Source organism: Urocampus carinirostris, chromosome 2 (genome assembly GCF_059441175.1).
Source record: "Urocampus carinirostris isolate Australia breed hairy pipefish chromosome 2, RoL_Ucar_1.0, whole genome shotgun sequence".
In the NCBI taxonomy this organism is placed as follows: Eukaryota; Metazoa; Chordata; class Actinopteri; order Syngnathiformes; family Syngnathidae; genus Urocampus; species Urocampus carinirostris.
Window position 1 is genome coordinate 51,948,573 of NC_142350.1, and position 21,082 is coordinate 51,969,654.

General features: G+C 38.8%; 1 protein-coding gene and 1 long non-coding RNA gene across 2 annotated transcripts; both read left to right on the plus strand.

Annotated features, from left to right (window-relative positions):
- The first annotated feature begins 147 nt into the window (after positions 1-147).
- On the plus strand, positions 148-12,593 carry rragca (Ras-related GTP binding Ca). The gene is made up of 7 exons (XM_088327051.1): positions 148-537; positions 2,967-3,170; positions 3,316-3,515; positions 5,679-5,793; positions 5,870-6,012; positions 8,165-8,313; positions 12,011-12,593. The coding sequence occupies exons 1-7, from the start codon at positions 355-357 to the stop codon at positions 12,166-12,168; spliced, it is 1,152 nt and encodes a 383-aa protein (XP_088183177.1). The 5' UTR covers positions 148-354; the 3' UTR covers positions 12,169-12,593.
- A 1,650-nt stretch (positions 12,594-14,243) lies between these two features.
- Positions 14,244-17,066, plus strand: LOC148372361 (uncharacterized). The gene is made up of 2 exons (XR_015849653.1): positions 14,244-14,382; positions 16,611-17,066. It is a non-coding gene; the product is annotated as an uncharacterized LOC148372361 (long non-coding RNA).
- Positions 17,067-21,082: the final 4,016 nt, after the last annotated feature.

Consider the following 21,082-nt stretch of genomic DNA (forward strand, 5'->3'; position numbering starts at 1 on the left):
CAGGTCACGAAACAAGTCAGGTGACAGCTTCTGACACTCTCTAGACTGACAAGTGGTCCTGACCAATTGCATTTCGCTTGGGCCGTTCGGAATTTAGGATTGGATGCCGCTCATCCAATCAGAACCAGAAAAGGCGGGAGGAAAATATATCTTTAAGGTAACGCGTGAGTTCTTCCCCCCGGTCCAATGGAGCGCTGACCGCCCGGTAGTCGCTCCTTTTTGCGGCTACACTCAAGGCAAATCCCGTAACTCCAAACACGGCTGAAGAGTAAAGCTTATCCGGGACGAAGGGGGCTGTGGGGGATACAACCCGGAGGGGATAAAGCGACCCTCGTCGCTTGTGGCCGGCCCAAAATGTCGATCGAGTACGAGGTGGAGCAGCTGGCGGGCAGCTACGGAGTGGCCGACTCCTTCCCCAAAGACTTCGGCTACGGAGAAGAAGAAGCGGACATCGAGGACAGCCCGCCGCTGTCCGACAGCAAGCCGAGAATCTTGCTCATGGGGCTGAGAAGAAGTGGCAAGTCATCGATACAGAAGGTGAGCTAGCGGCTAGCATGTAGCTACAAATATCACGTGAGGTGTGAAAGAAACTACAGTACTGCTAGCTTGTTGCTAACTCAAATGATAAGCTAGCTACTGTTAGTTGGAGAGAGTTGTTGATCATTAACTAGTAGGACAGAAGCTTTCAATGCATCTCCCTGATGATGTGGACATAACATCATGTGACTTTTAAAAGCTATCGAACAGTTGTTTACGCTTGCCTGAGCAAAGCATAACAGGCTTACTTTTTTGTATCGCAGTCAAAGGATCTTAAAGCTATTTTAAAGGGGCAGTGTGTTTTATTTATAACCTAGTTGTAAAAACTGAATTCATAACAAAATAATAAAACAATTGCTTTAACTAACTAGCAAAAACCCATTAAATAATTTAAACATGGCTTTTCTAAAAGTATTTGTAGGTGGAGGAGCTGCATTTATTTTGCATAACTTTAATCACGACCACAGAGAGCTGGCATACTGTATTCATTCATGTATATCACACATTTTTTTCTCCCAAAAAAGAGCTGAAACTTTGGGCGCAGGGTAAACTTGAGGTTTTATGCAACGGGATTTAACCCGGGTCCCGGGGGTGAAAGCTCCTAACTCTAATCACTGGTCCACCAAGATGGCTCATAAAAAAGGCATTGGGTTTTGTCTCATTATCACACTATCTTTAGTTATGGTACCAGAGAAGAATGTTAATTTTGTTCTGCATTTCACATGTTACAATGACGGGGCGGCACGGCGGATGAGTGTTTAGCGCATCTGCGGCACAGCTCTGAGGTCATGGGATCAAAATCAACTACCGGCCTTCCTGTGCTTATTTTGCATGTTCTTCCCGTGCTTGTGTGGGTTTCCTCTAGGCGCTCCGGTTTCCTCACATTCCAAAACATGCATGTCTAGATAACTGTCCCTAGGTGTGAATGAGCGAGTGAGTTGCCTGTCCCTGTGTACCATTGGGATGGGCTCTAGCGCCCCCGTGGTCCTACTGGGGATAAGATGATGAATGGATGTTACAATGACAAAAAAACTTGTAACTCACGATGCGTATAAGAGACTAGATGAATATAATATTTTTTGTCATTTTCATATGTCATCCATACCACTGATGATTCAGTGGTTAGAATCCGATGCTTTCACTGACACGACCCAGCTGAGGAAAACGTAAAACAAAAAGCTATATCGATATCTAATCAAAAGTAAGGGGTGCATGTTATACAGAAGTAAGCATCCCACACAAATACATTCGGTGATTTTCTGCAATCTTGCTGCTACGGGTGCCAAAAAACTAGCAGAAGGCTGGAAAAAAATTGGAAGGAAGGAGTGTGCTTTTTGATGACTTCACGATTCCGTAGTTTGTGCTCTTCGTTGCGCTTTTTTAGCACCTGCTTTTCTGTTGCACGACACAATAGAGTGACATCTAGTGGTCAAATAATATACACGTTCTTTACGGCGTACAATAGGATTTCAAACTAAAATGAGGGCAATACAGTGATCATAGTTATTCAAACAAAAGGATAATACCATGTATGGTAAACTCGTTTATTTTTCTGACCTTTATGAAAAATCAACTTTTTAAATAAAACATGGATCTAAAAAGTAATTTAGGCTTAAACATGCAGGTATATAGGATACAATAATACATTTCGAAGAACCTTTTAGGACACCAATGGGTGCTGTACACAGAATATAAAACTGAGATCAATAAAAACAAACTATAAATACAAACAAAGTATTTATAATCCTGATATTTATTAAAAATACCTTTTAATATAAAGGTTTTGTACAGTTTACATTTCACTTTGTTTCCAGTTTTATCCTCTTGCCATTCAAGTTCGAGACTCTGTTGCAAGTTATGGCTTGGCACTAGCTGCTATTGTTTTTTCCAAATGGTATCCCTCAAGCTACATTTTCAAATGCTCCCCTGTCATCTCTATTGCAAGCTACAACAAGCTCCTGTGTTTAATTATTGCATGTAAATAAACCTTTTATTATTAATACCGATATATTAATGTATCAATGACAATAGGCATACCTTAATAAAAACACCTTTTGGATGATTTACCAACCATCAATTATTATACCACTGTTTCCTCCTCTTGCCACTCACATTAGCTACTTGGCTGCATGCAATAGCATACTACTAGTCACTATTTTTATTGATAAGTTGTGATTTTCAGGCTTCTATATTGCCTCTTATTTAAATGCACACACTTAAGCTCCATTCTAATCTACAACGACTTCTAGTGTTGAATTATTTACATGCAAATAATAATTATATTATTTTATAAGAATTATTAGTCTCTGGTTAAGTTTTGATCTGGATGAACAGGTTCTCTTTTTCAAGATAAATATTTCAAAATAATTTGTAAAAAATGAACAATGACTTCTAAATGTTGTCTATTCTGGTTTATTTATTTTTTTAAGGTTGTGTTTCACAAAATGTCGCCCAACGAAACGTTGTTCCTGGAAAGCACCAACAAGATCTATAAGGATGACATCTCCAGCAGCTCTTTTGTCAACTTCCAGATTTGGGATTTCCCGGGCCAGGTGGACTTTTTTGACCCCACCTTCGACTACGAGATGATTTTCAGGGGCACCGGAGCTCTTATTTTTGTCATCGATGCTCAGGTGAAGCACTCTGCATCTTGGTAACAGACTTTTGGAGCTAGAGACGTTTTCTTCCTGACAAAACAAAACAAAAACAATACATTATGATGGCAATGTCCCGAATCTTAAGTTAAGGAATGCATTTGATTTCGGTATTTGTTTTCAGGACGACTATGTAGAAGCCTTGGGGCGACTCCACCTTACTGTTTCTCGGGCGTATCGGGTCAATCCGGAGATCAATTTCGAAGTGTTCATCCACAAAGTTGACGGCCTCTCAGACGACCACAAAATTGAGACACAGCGGGACATCCATCAGAGGGCTAACGACGACCTGGCTGACGCTAGCCTCGAAAAGCTTCATCTTAGGTATGAAACATGCACACCATGGTTTGGTTATGGGGGTACACCTCTTTCCTCCAGTGCACTCATAACACCATCGATCCACGTCAATCGCGGCCTTCCTCTTGGTCTCCTTCCATTTACTTCTGCTCTGTAGATCCTCTTCAACATTCGCTCATCGTCCATCTTCTCTGTGTCCAAACCAACTGAGCACTCTTATCCACACGCTTTCTCAGTTCCACGACTACTCCAGTTCTTTCGCTCACAGTTTCATTTCTCAATCTATCCAATCTTGTCACTCCTAACATACTCCTCAAACACTACATCTCAAAAATATTTAATTTCCTTCTCAAATCTGCATTCAGGCTCCAAACCTCTGCACCATACAACAGTCGGCACAATCACACTGTCATACAGGTCCCCTCTTAACATCCATACTCATACTCTAGTTGCTCATCACTATCCTCAGAGCACCCAAAACCTTGCTTCCTTGAGTCACTCTCTGCAATGCCTCACACTCCATTCCACCAACTTCAGCCACATCACAACCCAAGTACCTAAAGCTTTAAACTTCCTCCAGCACCTTTCCATGTAACCTTATTTCTAACGCCATGCCCACTCCATCACGTGAACACTTCGTCACCTTACTCTTCCCAACATTCACACGTGACTTACGCCTATCACACACTCTTCCAAACTCCATGACCAACCTTCTCAATGTTTCCTCAGAAAGATGATGATGATAATAATGATACTTATAATAAATGATAAATGATGATGATAAAAACATGTATTTGGCTCTTACTTGTTTAAAAGGTATTATATAAAACTATTAAAATTACTGCCTGGCATATTACTAGTTGTTGATCCAAATGGTGGGGTGCGTAGTCTGAGGTGTCCTTGAAGTTGAAAGTAGATTCGTTTTTTTCTCTATTGAGTACTGTATGTGTTAGCAATGCCCAACTGAGTTCAAAGAGCCCTTATGCTCAATCTGGTGGCCCTATGGAATATTTTTTTGCCTTCTGCCTACCCAGATAAAATAAAAATGTTCTTTTTTTTGTTTTATGAGAATTTAATTACGAAGCCCCAATGTGTATTATCTGACGACTAGATGGCACTGTTGCATAATGCTGCTACCCTTTCTCTGTGGCACTGGTTTACATTTGCAAGACGCCAGACAAACATGGCGGCGACCTCTCTGTATGGATTCCACTATGTAAAAGAAATTTAAAATTATTGACCTATCATTTTTTTTTTGTAAAATATTAACAATGGTATGATAGTTCATGTATTTTTTTGCTTAGTATTCAAATCAATGGTTTTTATTTTTTATTTTATTGAATCAATGTCTTTTGTACCACTAGGAGCCACTAAATATCACACACTATCCCTTTAAAGTTTGGGGTGTGGCATTTGAAAACTTATGGCTGCAATCATGACTTTAAGCCAGATGATGGTGGCAAAATGACTGCATTTCATAGACGCACTCCAATAAACTTTGTTTTTCTCTTCTTTGGGGGGAGGGGTTGTTCTGCACCTGATCAGGCCTGATGAAAGTAAGATAAAAGCAGACAGGCGTAATGGAAAATAAAGCACAAAAGCTTTTTGAGCTCTGTTGGGCATTCTTAACGCATCCTTTTTTATTTTTTTTGCTTTAGTTCAAAATTGATTGAAATTGTGTTCATTACGATTGAAGGATGAAATTCTTTTTAATTTCTTGGCTATATTGCCCAGCCCCAATAGCTGTCAACAGCACTGAAGAAGTTCATAAAGAAGGATAAATCCAGCAATAACGGAAAAAACTAACTCGTAAATATGCACAAGCAGCTTTCCATTTAAGCGCCGGCCAGCATACTCGCTCAAATAGCATTCCAGCTCAAAGTAACGTGATCTATCACCTGCGTCCCGTGACTAGCTGGTCCCTTAAGCTTTGTAGATGGCACATGCAGTCGCTGTGACATTCCACTTGTACATTCTAATGGGAAGAGAAGAGCACCCCCATGCTAACAGCTGCTGAAGTTAATTTTTAAGTATGCTTCTTTGGGAGCAACTTTCTCTAAATTGCCTATGTCACAATGTCATCTTCGTCTTCTCATCCACCTGCTGTTTATTTTGAGGAACCATTCATTGTGATCTAGTTTCTCTCTTCCGTTCCCATTAATATTGATTTTTTTTTTTTGTTCGTCCAAGCTTTTACTTGACGAGCATCTACGACCACTCAATCTTCGAGGCCTTCAGCAAAGTAGTGCAGAAGCTCATCCCGCAACTGCCTACGCTGGAGAATCTACTCAACATTTTCATTTCTGTGAGTTACCTTTATGGGATGTCACCTCCTGTCTTTCGACAACTTCCTTGCATTCCTGCGCTCGATTCCTCTGCAGAATTCAGGGATCGAGAAAGCCTTTCTGTTTGACGTGGTGAGCAAGATATACATTGCCACCGATAGCTCGCCAGTGGACATGCAGTCGTACGAGCTGTGCTGTGACATGATCGACGTGGTCATCGACGTTTCTTGCATCTATGGGTAAGCAAAAAAAAAAAGATCCATTTTATGTTTGAGTAGTTTGCTTGGTTCGAAGTACACACTATTCCAGACTGTCAATAAGATAAGGGTTGATAGAAACTGTCTGCGGACCCCATTTTAAATGCAATCTTTTTGTGATCGGACAAAATGGGTCGTGGAAAAAAACCTTCTAATATTTGGTTGTTTTGCATTTATGGGTTGCAAATTTTTTATAACTGTCTTACCAGTATTTCACGTCTACTTTTGTCATATAACAAAAATATATTTTCAACTTGGGATCAACCAAAAGAAAAATCTGGGGCCAAAACTTCAAACCGAAAATATGTAACGATTGGCAGAAAATACCAAAACGGCGACACCGAAATGAGTTAAGAGAAAAAAAAATAATTTCATTAAAAACATTTATTTGGCACTGACTTGCTTAAAAAGCACAATTTTAAATGATTACTAGCGGCTGTAGTTAAATACTTAAATTGTCATTAAACAAAATGGGCATTTGAGTGCTTTATAAAGAAAAATCCAGGAAAATGTTTTTCGAAATGTTGTCAGACAACAAAGTGTAACAGGCAAAAGCAAAACAATCCATTTTTTCAGGTATAGTACGTATTTTCTGTCTTTTCAGTGTATGCACATAGACAGTACAGACGATGCCTTATAGAACATAAAGGTTCCGGACGATCGTTCATAAGTTGGATTTGTTCTTAAGCTGCTTCATTGCTATATTTTTATATGTTTAAGGCTTGTATAAGTAACCTGTATTGTTTTGTACTAAAAAAATAAACATTTCATAAAATAATATGCTCTATAAAGATAAATAAAGTGAGGTTCAACTTTTGGGAGATGCGATTCAGGAGGTCCTCCTTCGTGGTAAAAAGTGGCCGAAAAAAAGTGATCCAAACCTTTTCTCAACCGTATCAGGCTTTCTTATTTCACTTTCGTTTCAAAAGAAACGCCTGGCCTCTTTACACTTTACACCAACCATAGTGAATGGACGCATGAGATATTAAACAATAAAAATGCTGAAATTCTTAGTGCGCTAGAGATACAGTACACGCATGTATGTTTACACACGAACTAGGAAGTAGAATCCAAATTTCTTGCTGGGCTACCTCTCACAGTTCGCCGGGAGCGGCGAAAAGAAGCACTACAGTAATGTCCTCTACTTGGAAAAAGGTGCACACAATGCAAAATCTAACTTACAGCAATATTTTTCGAAATCCCGAAAAAATGTTCGTTTCTACCATTTTGCGTAAGTCAAATGTTCGTAAGTAGGGGAGCATCTGTATTGTGATAAGTGGCAAAAAAACTGGAGGAGGATGGAACTGGTGTTGATGTTTCAGTAGATGCTGAGTCTGTGGGGTCTAAAAAATACATTGACTTGTGGGAGAGCTAGAAACATTGGCTAACGATAGGATATGCACCAGGCAAATACTTGAGTTTTTAAACCAGTTGCAACTGGGGAGATGAGCTCTTTCTATACTCTCTTACTCAATCTCGGTCACCCCCCGTCTGCCTCTGTGTTTTATCAAATGTCACAAGACTTGGAAAAGTACTGGTATGTTGAGACAAAAACCAAAGACAACCCCAATGGAAAAGTACCAACACCTTTAAACAAAGACAGGAAAACTAAGAGACGCCAAAAGGAACATCAAACTGATTAGAAATACACACTTTGAGTAAATACGTTTAAACCTACTTTGTAGAGTCTAATACAACAAATGAGTCATAATTGCATATTTTGTATAAAAATAATAGTAAATTAAACTTTCCTTGCATATGGCTTGAAAGCCACACACAAAGTATGTTCTACTAATCAAAACTGCTCAGTTGTAGTAAGTTAACTCTGTTGTGTTAGAATGCAAACATTAGCACAAGTTGGGGTAGTGGCAAACATGGAAGCAGAAGGACGCACCAACGTTTTAGAAAATGTCATGTTTGGTAAAAACTTGGCAGCGCTCCAGTTTTGAACTTCACCTCCTTCCCTCTCATGACTACAATGAAAAATGAGCTTTGGTGTCGTGCATGGGAACGCCCCAGAGTTAAAGCCAGTTTTGCACGGCTCGCCTCACCTCAGATGTGATGTCATCAAAACATCATTCTTTCTTAAGTTTGACGCATCCCTAATCTTATTGACTACTTTTGCTTTTTCCAGCCTGAGGGAGGACGGCAGCGGCAGTGCGTACGACAAGGAGTCAATGGCAATCATCAAGCTCAACAACACCACTGTGCTCTACCTGAAGGAGGTCACCAAGTTCTTGGCGCTCGTATGCATCCTCAGAGAAGAGAGCTTTGAGCGAAAAGGTAAAATTTGGCCCAAACTTTGCTGGTCAAACTATTGTGAACTCGTTTTTCTTAGAAATTAATTCAAATGACATTGTTACAGCTTTGTTTAAAGTATAAAATCTGTTGGTAAACACGGATCAAATCAAAATATATTTTAGAACAGTGTGTGTTTTTGAAATTTGATTTTTTAGTTTGAAGGCCAGAGTTAATTCTGAAATTTGTGAGAACTAATTTCAAACAATAATTTAAAATAATATTAAAGTGAATCAAACATGATTTCAATGCGTTGAGAGGCAAATTGTCAAAATCGATAGCCACCAAATATTTCATTCTTGATATTCTTTGTAAATTTGTATCTTTTTAAAAAGGGAGTATTGGATTCTGAATGTTATAATCAAACTCTGGAGTTAACCAAATAGCAAAATACCAATTAGTTTGAAATTTGAAATGTACTGTCCAATTAATATATGCAAATCAGTATTAAGTGAAAACATAATCAATTGGTTTAACGGCATACACGTGTATGTTATCAAAATGGCAAATATTCAATACCACGTTTTTTCATGCTGATGCTTATTGTCATTAATACACCCTCGAAAAGATATTAACATTTAAATATGTTAATTAAATTGCAACACTTCTTCCTTAACGTTGTACTAAATTACCAAGAATTGATCCCAATTTCCATTATCCGATGGTAAAACGGCCACTAGAGGTCAGCAGATGCTGGTGTAGGTTAACATGGCAAATACTGATGCATTGAAACGGGGGTTGCCTACCCTTTTGAATCAAAGAACTACTTTCTTGTTAGTGATTAATTAGTACAAAGGCCACCAGTTTCAAATGCATTCCTACTTTTGTTACTATTATGTAATTACAGGGTTGTAATTATTTGAAGTGGGTTTAAAATGAGCATAGTCAACCACTACAACATATGCCTCGAATAAGGGCCCCAAGGGATATATATATATATATATATTAATCATAGGCCAATTTTGTAGAATTGATAGTGTATTTAAATACACGGATTATATCAATAGGTTTCATGACAGTTAAAAATAAAACAATTCTAGACATTCTCAATTACTCATCACGAGTAAGATATTTTTAGAATTTGTCTGCGGGCTACTCAGGTGCTCTTAAAATGCCTGGAAATAAGATGATATTGGCACTTGGTATCAGTATTTGTTCATTCTTAATACAAGTATAACGAATATATCCTTTTATATGGAAAAATGAGACTTAATCTTTTATTTGATGTGAATTGATGTGCATGCATATGTCAAGTCAAGTCACATTTATTTATATAGCCCTTAATCACAAAAATGTCTCAAAGGTAATCCCCCTTCCTGGATTGACCAGGGTGAATCATATGTTTGCTAGGTTTGAAAGGGATACCCATATTCTAAAACATACAAAATGTGAGAAAATAGTACATGTTTTTATAAGTATGTCATTGGTATCTTCCAATTATTTTTCAAGATAATGCATTTTGGTGACTGTCTGTCTCGTCTTTGATTTCTTGAGCTGTGACGTCATGTAAAGAACACTAGCTCCTTAGCAAGCCAGTCAGTATATTGATTTACATGTTAGTCAGAAAGATTTTGAGTGTTTTCAGAAAAAAAATTGTATTTTATGTAGAGAATGCCTTGGTGTTGTGTCACAGGTGGGTGCAACAATGGTACAACAAATGGTAAGCAGCCAAAATTGGGTGAACTGGCAAAAATAACAGAGCTAACAGGGGCTAAACCAGCCAGGACACGGAAGGCTAGCCAACTGTTCAAAATGGCAAACCGGTGTCGATCAGCAGAATCGGGGACACTGGCAGACTAAAAGCAATTAGTAAGCAGCCAGGATAACCGGCAGCCAACAACAAAAATGACTATGGCAACAAACATGAACTCAGCCATAAATACACCAAATGATGACTGCAGTCTTGCCTTAAACTATAGAGGGCGAACCAGGAACGATCGGCGACAAAAAACATGAGGCTGGCTGACCAAAAACATGCAGTAAGCAGCCAGGATAACCGGGAGTTGACAACAACAACAAACAAGAACCCAGTCGGGGGGAAAATAAATCAGCATGGCAGGCTGGCCACCTAACGGGGCTAAGTTGGAAGCCTTCGTGAGCCTGCATGCTAACTGGGGAACTTTCTGTACGATATTAATTGCAAGACACGCGGCGAAAAACACACGGAAAAGTCACAATCACATACCTAAAAGGAACGCACGCTGTACATGACGGCAGGTAAACTTACCCTACGCACATTTTGATGATCAAAGTACGCAACTCTGAAAAAAACAGAAGTCCCCCTGCGCCAGGGTAAGCAAATGTCCAAATCTCCAAGCTAAAACGAAAGCTATGCATTTGCCGATTACTAAAATCGCCGTCCGTTTAACTGATCCGCCATTGTTCTGAGTCTGTGTTGTCATCTGGAGACTTCACAGCTCTAGGGGATATCAGGTCAAACTGTCAACATTAAGAATTTCTTGATCTATGGCGTGGGAATATTATGGAATATATCTGCATGATTGTGGGGAGTAATGTTCCCTCTAATTTTCCACGGATCACATTCACACAAAGTCTGTGAGCAACGCTTAAAACAACAGTGAGCAACCATAATCCCAAATGTGGCAAGATAATTAATTATCAAACATGTCCAAAACTTGACATCAAGTTACATTTTGCTGAGTTTCCGGCAATGCAAAATTATTTTTCTCTTTTGAATGAATTGACTCATGTACTATTGCAAAGGTTGTACGGCCTACAAACGTCGTTTGCTCTTACAATTCTTTCACAAGATATCCATTTCTTTTTATTTCCTGACATATTATGTTGCATAATATTAACATTTTTGGGGACTTATTTAGTCGGTTGTAAGATACAGAACTGTACTTAATCACATTTTTTAGTGGAAGTACAATGTTGGCAACAAGATTCACTTGATATAATTGGAAATTATTTGAATGCAACACAAACTTTTTCTTCTTTTTTCTGTGTGTTTTTCTACTTTTTTAAAAAATCCTTTAAAAAAATGTCATTTTGTTTATTTTTTCCGAGCTGTTACTTTTTTCTTTTTTTTCTCTATTTACTTTTTTTCCTACGTTTCTTTCTTTTCTTTTTTTCTGGCTTTTTTCAAAATTTTTCCTTTTTTTCTCTTTGTTTTTTTTTTCTCAGCTTTTCACTACTTTTTCATTTTGGTATTTTTTTCTTTTTTGTTCTATTCCCCCATTCCTTTAAGTCTTTTTGTGCATATTTTTACACAATATTTGGTCATGTTGGGATTAAAGAAGCAAAAACAACCTGAAGAGCCGCTTAGGACCCGAAAGAGCCGGTTCCTTTTAGTGAGCCGAGCCGAAGAAGCCGGTTCTCGCCAAAATCTACTGACTTTACTTTTCAACTTCGTTCGACATTGACTTCAAAATACCGCATTTAGGACACAACGTCAGGGGAACCCGTGTATTTTTACCTTCATGCACTGTAACTTTGACTTAAAGTCGCTTCTTAATTAGTAATTTTGAGCCCTCATTTTTATGCGCTGGCTAGATTTTCTTGTGCGCAATTGCGCACGGCGCGCAGTTTAGAGGGAACACTGGTGGGGAGCAACACTACCTTTTTTGTGCCTAATTGAAAAAAAATAGGTCCTTATCCCTTTCAAAGGTTAATGAGGGAAAATAATTTCTTTTTTTTTTTTTTTCCCCACCGTTGTCAGGTTTGATCGACTACAACTTCCACTGTTTCCGCAAGGCCATCCACGAAGTGTTTGAAGTGGGCGTGTCGGTGCAACGCCCCCTAGCGACATTGCCCATGGGCTCGCCGGTATTCACCAAAGCGGTGGCGCTAAACGGCACTCCCAGAAGCACCATCTAAGACTCTCAAAAAGACGCTCTGGCAAAGCAACAAATGGGTCGGAGGAAGACGCGTGGCCACGAGGCCCCAAACTGCCACTCGGAGCGGATAAGGACTCTTTCTTTTGGCGTTTGAAGGCAAGAGGGACCCCAATCCCCTTCCCTTACTCCACCACCTGTAAAAGAAACACAAATCACGTGGGGAAGACGGCCTAACCGTAGCGGCCCGAGCACATCTTTACCGCAACACCGCCGGGACGTCACTTCCCGCGACTGCACGCGTGGAGAGCGCGCACTGGAAAGGGATTGTATGAGAGAGTGTATGTGAGTGTGTGTTTATGTGAGAGTGTGTACGTGTAGAAGAGGATGCACGGTTGAATGTGTTAGCGTATCAGGTCGATCCGGGGAGATTTTATGTGTTCTTCTCAATAAAGACAACTAATGGAAGGCATTCTGTTTTTGTGTCAAAAAAAAATCTAAAGCAAAAAGAAAAGCTCATGCGCTATTTAAAGTGACTGTGTTTATTTTTTAGTGCCTCCTGGTGGTAAAAAAAAATAACACGTAGAACGTTATTTTGATTTAAATGAGGAAAAATAAATGGACTGTCATATGAATTTGCATTTAATTAATAGTTGTAGGTTGAGAAATTTGAATTTGTTTGACTTTAAGAAGGGTTACCTAAAGGGAGCTGACATGATTGTCAGACATCTTGTTGCTACGGGTCTCCCCAAAACCAGTTTTTCCTTTTCTTCATTCTTTGCCTTTTTAAAAAAATATATTTTCTGTTTTCCGTTTTGTACTTTTTTAATTTTGTCTTTCTTTTTATTTTGTTTATTTATTTTGTCTTTTATCCTTCATTTTAGGGCAGCACGGCGGTGCAGTGGTTAGCGCATGTGCGGCACAGTTCATATCTTGGGAACCTCGTGCGTGGGTTCATATCTAGATCCAGAGTTTGTGTGGAGTTTGTATGTTCTCCCCGTGCTTGCATGGGTTTCCTCCCGGCACTCCGGTTTCCTCCCACATTCCAAAAACATGCATTTCAGGTGAATTGCCCGGTCCAAATTGTCCCTAGGTGTGAATGAGCGAGTGAGTTGTCTGTCCCTGTGTGCCCTGCGATTGGCTGGCAACCAGTTCAGGGTGTCCCCTGCCCGATGATTGCTGGGATGGGCTCCAGCACCCAAGCGACCCTACTGAGGATAAGCGGTGTAGCTAATGAGATGAGATCCTCCATTTTGCTTCATCTGCTTTTCCTGTTTGTTTTCTTTTCCCCTCTTTTCATTCTTTTCTTTTTTTCACAAAAGGCTGGGCAAGAAAAAGGCTTACTTTGAGTTACTGTAGTTATGTTCTTGTGCTTATTAGCACTCGTTTTTCTGTTGTACTATATAATGCAGCAAAATCTAGTGGTCAAATATTACACACTGTCTCCTTAAAGCTCAATTTGATAGATTAAAAAAAGAGTTAGCATGTTAGTAGTGGGATGTCATTTAGAGAGATCAAACTGATAACGTTAACATTTCGACCATTATAGAATAAAAACAACAAAAACAAAAATACAGTAATGTTACATAACATGTACGAAAAGGGCTAGTAAGAAGCAGACGCATAAGATTATTGCCAGTACTTCAGTTATGTTAAGCTTTTCTCATTACATGTGCATACACATACGAATAGTCCAATTGCTACTGAAGATTGATAGGATACAGTATTCCTCCCAATTCTCACGATTTATCTGTTCCATGACCCACCATTTGAAGTGATTTTCTGCTATAGACAAACTAATTCTAGTATAATGCAATCGCAACATTGCCATTACCATTGCAGCCTGGTCCCCATGGAAGGGGATTACCTCATGAGCAGTCCCTTCTTATTCTGAGGTTTTGAGTTTTTCCTTGCCCTCATGTAGGTTTTAGATCAGGGGTTGGTGTAGTAAAAGCCTGTCGTCTGAACAGCCCAATAAGACTTCTTGTGATTAAGGGCTATACAAATAACAAACACATTCTGCAAAAGCACTAAGGGACTTGTAGTACAGAGATAAATGATAAACAAAAACCGTAGTTTACTCGCTTGAAAGCTTCATGTGTATTGGCTGATTTCTTCAGGATGTTTCTGCTTTATTTGCTGGTGCTACTGTGAAAATGCCACCTACAAACACAACTAGTAGACACGTGGAATGCGGCAATGGAGCACAGTTTTGGAGTGAGCCGGTGAGGTGAAAACAACCACCTTGTTGATTTTGGTGAGTGACGAATTAAATCTTTTATTTAACGTCAAAGGTAAACCGCAAAAATGACATCTATTAATGTGATGTCATCCGTACTTGGGGATGCGGCCAACCGATTTTCTGAGCAAAACTCTTTGGCTGTTTGTCAGTATTTTTGCTAATAACCCCCAATTATATCACTTTAAACTCACATTAAACCCTTTGAGGCAACTTTGGTCCAAAACGTTAAAAAAAAAGGTGAAAACAATAACAACATATTTTTAGTTTAAAAAAAAATGAAAACTGATTTCTTGATAAGCAATCCATCTCGTCCCAAAACATATTCCCACAAAAAAAGATTACTACTAAAAAAATGGTGAAAATATATTAAAATGTTTAAAAATTATTATTAAAAAAGGCATTTCTTTTCAGAAATTTGTTGCCAGCCTCTTCAAATATATTGCCACAAATATAAATAAAACAATCCACCCTCTAAAAAACGGTTTTGAAAAATACGGATATTAGCCCTAGAAAACTTAAGTACTTTTTCTTCTTTCGAAGATTATGACCCGTAAAACTTCGTTTATTTACTTTAGTTTGTTTCTTGGAATATACATTCTTTTTCTGTTTTACTGACACAATCTTATGTTTCATTAATTACATTTATTTACATATTAACATTTCTAAAAAAAATTAGGATTACCAATCTAGCATTCCAATTGTTGAAAAGTAAAATTAAGAGACAGACGTCGTCCCCAATACCACCGCTAGATGTCACTCTAAGAATAGGTTTCAGTATTGCCCAACTCTCGGGTCTTTATAATTCATCATTTACGTTTGAAAACAAATGTTTGTATACATAAGGTGCATCCGTGTCCATATTAGCATCATGACTCATTACAACTGCGAGTACATTTTTACCTTGATTGAAAGATAACAATTTATTTCTAGCCACAATTAGTCATTTATGTGTGTCTATTACGTGAGATTATGGTAATATATTTCATGTTATGTGCACGTAAAAGCAACAAGTGCAGCAGTTGAGTTACTGTCAGTAGCCATTACAGCCTTTATGTTTCACAGACAATTTACCTCCAGTAAAATACACCCCCCCTTTATTTCCCCCCTTTAAACTTCATTAAGACAGTCATTGCTTTGGAAAAATAAAGCCTGGCATTAATCCCCTCTGAATGGTCGCTTGGATGCTCCCTCAAACAGGGCGCTAATTTCAGCTCAATTATGCATGTGCATGGAGACGGAGGATGCAAAGTGTCTCACCGGCGGAAAAGTAGGGAATAAACAGGGGTTGTTCACCTTTTTCACGGCCAAATTCAAGCCCCTTTTTAAAGACTTTCAAAGCCAAAGTTTCAATTCTTCCAGTACCATGAAAAGAAGAAATCAGGTGTGAATCATGCATTTTGCAGATCCACAAATAGAACTGTGATGTACAGATGAGATTTTTAATCTTATAGATCTTGTGTAAATTGCACATTTATTTGTGTATCTAAACCAGGGGTGTCAAATAGGCGGCCCGCAGGCCAGATCAGGCTTGCGAAGGGATTGAATCTGGCCTGCGATACAACGCTCAGAGAGGTGCAAGAGAAAAATGAGCTGCAGGTTGAAATATGTCTACTTGATGTTGCCAAAGCCAGGTGCCTCTCATAAAGACGCAGTACTTGTATTTCTTTCTTTCTCTCTTTCTCTCCCCCTCTCTCTCTCTCTCTCTCTCTCTCTGTCTCTTTTCTCTATTTCTTTGTTCATCTTTGTCTCTTTCTCTCTGTGTGTCTTTTTACCTTCTTTTGCTCTATCTTTATTTGTCCCTTTTCTAACTTTCTCTCTGTTTCTCTCCTTTCTTTCTCTTCTTCTCTTTTCACTACTTCTCTCCTTCTCTCTTTTTCTCTTTCCAATACTCTTTGGATTTTTGTTTTTTTTGCTCCTTCTTTCCCCCTCTTTCACTATTTCTCTTTTTATCTCTTTTGTTTCTCACATTCTCTCTCTCTCTCTTTTCCCCTTTCTCTCTTTCTTTGCCCCACCCTCTCTCTTTTTCCTCTCCCTCTCTCTTATTCCTTTCTCTCTTTTTCTTCCTGCAGATAATGGATGGATGGATGGATGGATGTTGTATCATGTGGCCCCCCCCGAGTTAAAATGACTTTGACACCCTTCATCTAAACAATACGTGTGTAAATGTTTTTGAGAGAAATCTCTCCCCATTTAGCTGATGGTCCATACATAGCCTGATTGATTCCCCTCCTATATATACCCAGTACTCAAGTCACTCCTGGTCAGTCCGTCAGCAAACCTCTGCATACGCAAGGCAAGCACTTTGACTCTGGCTCCCGTCGGTCCCGTTTTTTCATCCGTATACCACTCGTCTGTTTCTGATTCCCCGTTTGTCTCCGGCCATCGACCCGTTTTGTCCCTTCGACTTCGCTCTGATCTCCCGCTCCGGCTAACAACCCGTTTTTGACCACCGACCACGCTCCGATCTCCCGCTCTGGCTAAAGACCTGTTTTTCGACCACTGACCACGTTCTGAACTCCTGCTCTGGCTTTCGGCCCGTTTTTCCCCTGACCACGCTCCAATCTTCCGTTCCGGCGAATCACTTCCGCATTCCGATCACTTTCCGATCTCGTGAGCTGCTTGCTCCCTCTGTCCAGCGAGCACCGGATCGCTGGCGTTTGCTTCTTTGATATCCTAATAAACTTTTATGTGAAATGTTACGTGATAGGGTCTACCATTTGTTCTGGTTCTGACATGCTCTACCCTCTGAGATTCGGTCTGCAACCTCAGTGGAAATGTTTAAATCTAGGCATAAAAACACTTAGATTCTATAGTTTACGAATGACCTATATTTTGTCTTGACAATATCTGTGTATTATTTGATATTGCAACATCCATTGCAGCCTGGTCATCCTGAAAGGGGGACTATCACATGTGCGGTCCCTTCTCAAGGTTTTTTCCTTTCCCTCATGTAGGTTTTGGTGTAATAATAGTCTGTGGTTTGCAGTAATCTGTGGTCTGTGCAGCCCTTTGAGACTCTTTGTGATTGAGGGCGTCACAAATAAACATGACTTGACTTAATAATAAATGAAACGAATAAGAAAATCATTAAAACTACTAACTATAAGGCTTATTTTGGGATCAACTTAAGTATATGTGGAAACAACAGATATAGACTTAAAATTAAAAAAACAATATTTTATTTATCGGTGTAATGTTTCAAATGTTTTTTAAATGATAAACCCAACAGTAAATATATATTAATAAAATAAAAGAAGAAAACATGTACTACTATAAAATATGTTATTGAAATAAGTCTTATTTTGAATATAATAAAACAATGCAATAAAACGATTTCACTTGACCAGACATAATAAAACAGATCACTAAATTACACTTACCCCAAAAAGTCCTCTAATGTATTAAAATATATATATATGTATTTTTTTTTAATCCGTAGCGAACTATTTGTGTTCTTTTATGATAATTATGTACACAACGTTCGAGTGAACTTTATACCGTTATACTCTACTGTTTGTTTAAACAATTACTTAGTTATATACTAATTTGTTCGAAAAACAATAAAAAACATATGTACGTGGGGTGAGGATTTGACAAAATTGAATACAAATCTATAAGACGCGGATAGAATAAAAGCACAAAAAAAAAGAAAAATAATAAAATGATCGCAGTAAAAAATAGCTTGACGTCCCAGTAGGGACATTGAGAAGCAGTATAAATTATAACCACTAGACGTCACTGTTTCACACATTTTCTCACATCAGATTTTCTGCTTTGCTTCTGAAAAGCAATCCCAGCAACAGTTAAAGACAAAAAAACCCGTCTTGTTTCATTGCAACTGTATCCAATAATAAATGAAGATATCACCGTAATGACATGGTTCGAGAAAAGCCCACTTTGAAAATGATTTTTCACGCCGCTGTTCATCTCGCCGATGATTACAACCATTAGGCTCTTAATAAAACGTTGCTGTTATCTGCCATCTTTTATTAGCTGCTGAGGAATGAGGGGCCAAGAAATGAATTTTACAGCCGGATACCAAAGGCTTCATTTGTCGGATTGTCGGGAAAATTATTCACGAGTACGGTGAATACTGTGTTTAGTCCTGGTTCGGTATTTAAGGAATCGCGATTAGCTAGCGCTGTTTGAGTTACAAGTTTAGGTGGTTATCTCTTAACATTTATGTCAACGGCAAAAGGCAATTTTGAAAAGTTTAAGCACTCAAGAGTAGTAAAAAAAAACAACAACAACCATGGAATCAGAAGCACTCATCTTTGCAAATTGTCACGGTTGCTCATGGCGCCCAATTGGCCCCGCCCGTTTGGCACCAGCTGCGGCTCGTTGACTGATTGGCTTCCTTCCTATTCAAGCTCAGTGCTCTTACTCACTCTTTGTCAGTTCATCAACGAACCTCTGCGCCCGCAAGACGTGTGTTTTGACTCTATCCGGTAACCTGTGTGTGTATCCTGTCCGGTATCGATCCCGTCCATTTCATACTTTTTTGATATCAGTCTCCGGTCTCCAGTGTCTGGTATTGTTCCCATCTATCTCGTCCAATCTGTTATCTGTCTCAAGTCTCCTATATCCGTTATCAATCCCGTCAGTCCCGTTCTGTCCGGTATCGGCTTGTGTAACTGCTATTGATTTCGTTGGTCTCTGACTTCCTGTTGTTCCATGCCAGACTGCTGTCTTTCTTCTTCCGCCCAGAGATCGCCGAATCACTGGCATTTGTGTTAATGTGCATGATTTCCCCATTCCCGTAAAATAAAGCTTGTGTGAGAAACGTTACGCTTCTGGGTCCTCCTCCTGTTCCGGCTCTTAACACAAATGTTCAATTGTCAAAATAAAACCGTGCTGATGTTTCTGTGGTGCAGTGTTTAGCACATTTGTCTAAGACACGAATGGTCCCTGGTTTGAGACCGGGTGGAAACATATGTTGGCCTGGAGAGGGATGGGCGCCACCAGGCTGTATTTGCCCTGGAGACACCACTGGAAATGGTGCCTCTATGACCCTAGTGGTTAAGGGATCCAACCAACCAACCAACCAACCAACCAACCAGCACTAGTTTTTAAAATGATTAACATATATAAACTACAGGCTTATTTGATTTTTTTTCAGCTAGCTATGTATGATAGCTATGTATTAACCTAATTAGCAGACAGTGACAACTAAACAAAGAGTTCACATGCTATAATAGTCAAAATAACCCAACCCTAGCATTATCGACAATCTTCTCTAAAGTGTTCCATAGTCAAATAGAACCAACCAGGCATGAGAAGCATTCCGAATTTCAAGCTGGTAGAATAAAAAACAAATTTCAAATACCCAAACAATAATTTACCTATAAGATAGCTATAAATGCCAGCCAGGTATTAGCCAGCAGGCAGTGACAAGGATGCAGGCCGTTCACAAGGACTCTATCATAGTCCAAAAAACCCAACCCTGACATTACAAGTGATCTTTTTTGCGAGTGTTCAATAGTCGAAATAGAGAACAACACTGCACAGGCGCTCAATAATAGCCAAAATAATTCAACCCTGGATTTATAAGCAATATTCTTTCTGAGTCTTCAATAGTCAAAATAGAACCAAATTGGCAAGAAGGTAAAATAAAAAAAAAGGGAAAAATAAACAATAAATGATATGTTGATCATCTAGCTATGTATGCTAACTATGAATTAGCCTAATTGGCAGACAGTAAATATGATGCAAACAGTTTGCAAATGCTCTATAAATGTCAAAATATCTGAAACCTGGCATTATAAGATATATTTTTGCAAGTGTTCATTAGTCAAAATAAAGAACAAGAATGTGCCACGGCTCAGTAATAATCAAAATAACATAACCCAAGCAACATGAGCAATCTTCTTTGCATGTGTTAGTAAAAATAGAACCACCCAGCTATTAGAAGTATTCTTCATTGTAAGCAAGTAGAATAAAAGCAAATGTAACACAAATTTCAAATAAACATTTTTTTTAATCAGGTAGCTATTTATGCTAGCTATGTATTTACTGAATTGACGGACACAATCACTCTATAATAGTCAATATAACCCAACCCTGGCATAAGCACACTTTGGAAGTATTCATTAATGGAAAAAGGGAACAACAGTGTGCAAATAAAAAATAAAAGTGCAACCCACCCAACCCTAGCACGATAAGCAATCTTCTTTGCAAGCGTTCAATAGTCAAAAAAGAACTACCCTGACATTGGAAGCATTCGTCATTGCGAGCAAGGAGAGTAAAACAGATAGAACATTCATTTTGACTAAACTTATAATTGTTTTCTTATTAGCTAGCTATGTATGCTAGGTGTGGAGTAGCCTCAATTAAATATATTTGGTGTAAAAAATGTAATTAACTTCAATGAATATTGTGAGGTTTTAGTCCAGCCATGTGTTTATCACAGAGACGGGAGATTTAGTTTTGTTTGTGTTTTGGCATCGGCATGAAAATGATTTGACACACTTCCTGGTTGCAAATGGAGTTTATGAGATGTAACGAGGGCGCGCCATTAATGCAACGGCGCCTCCTTGTTGACAATATGAAAACATCGGGCAAATGGGCTGTAGAGAGAAAATTCCCACCCGTTGATTATAAGACTGATGTGGATCATTGTGATTCAAACTGGTGTCAGTATCAGTTGCATTTATTGTGACTTGGTATCAAAATAGTTTGAAATCTCTGAATTTTTAGACTACGGTATTAATGTATG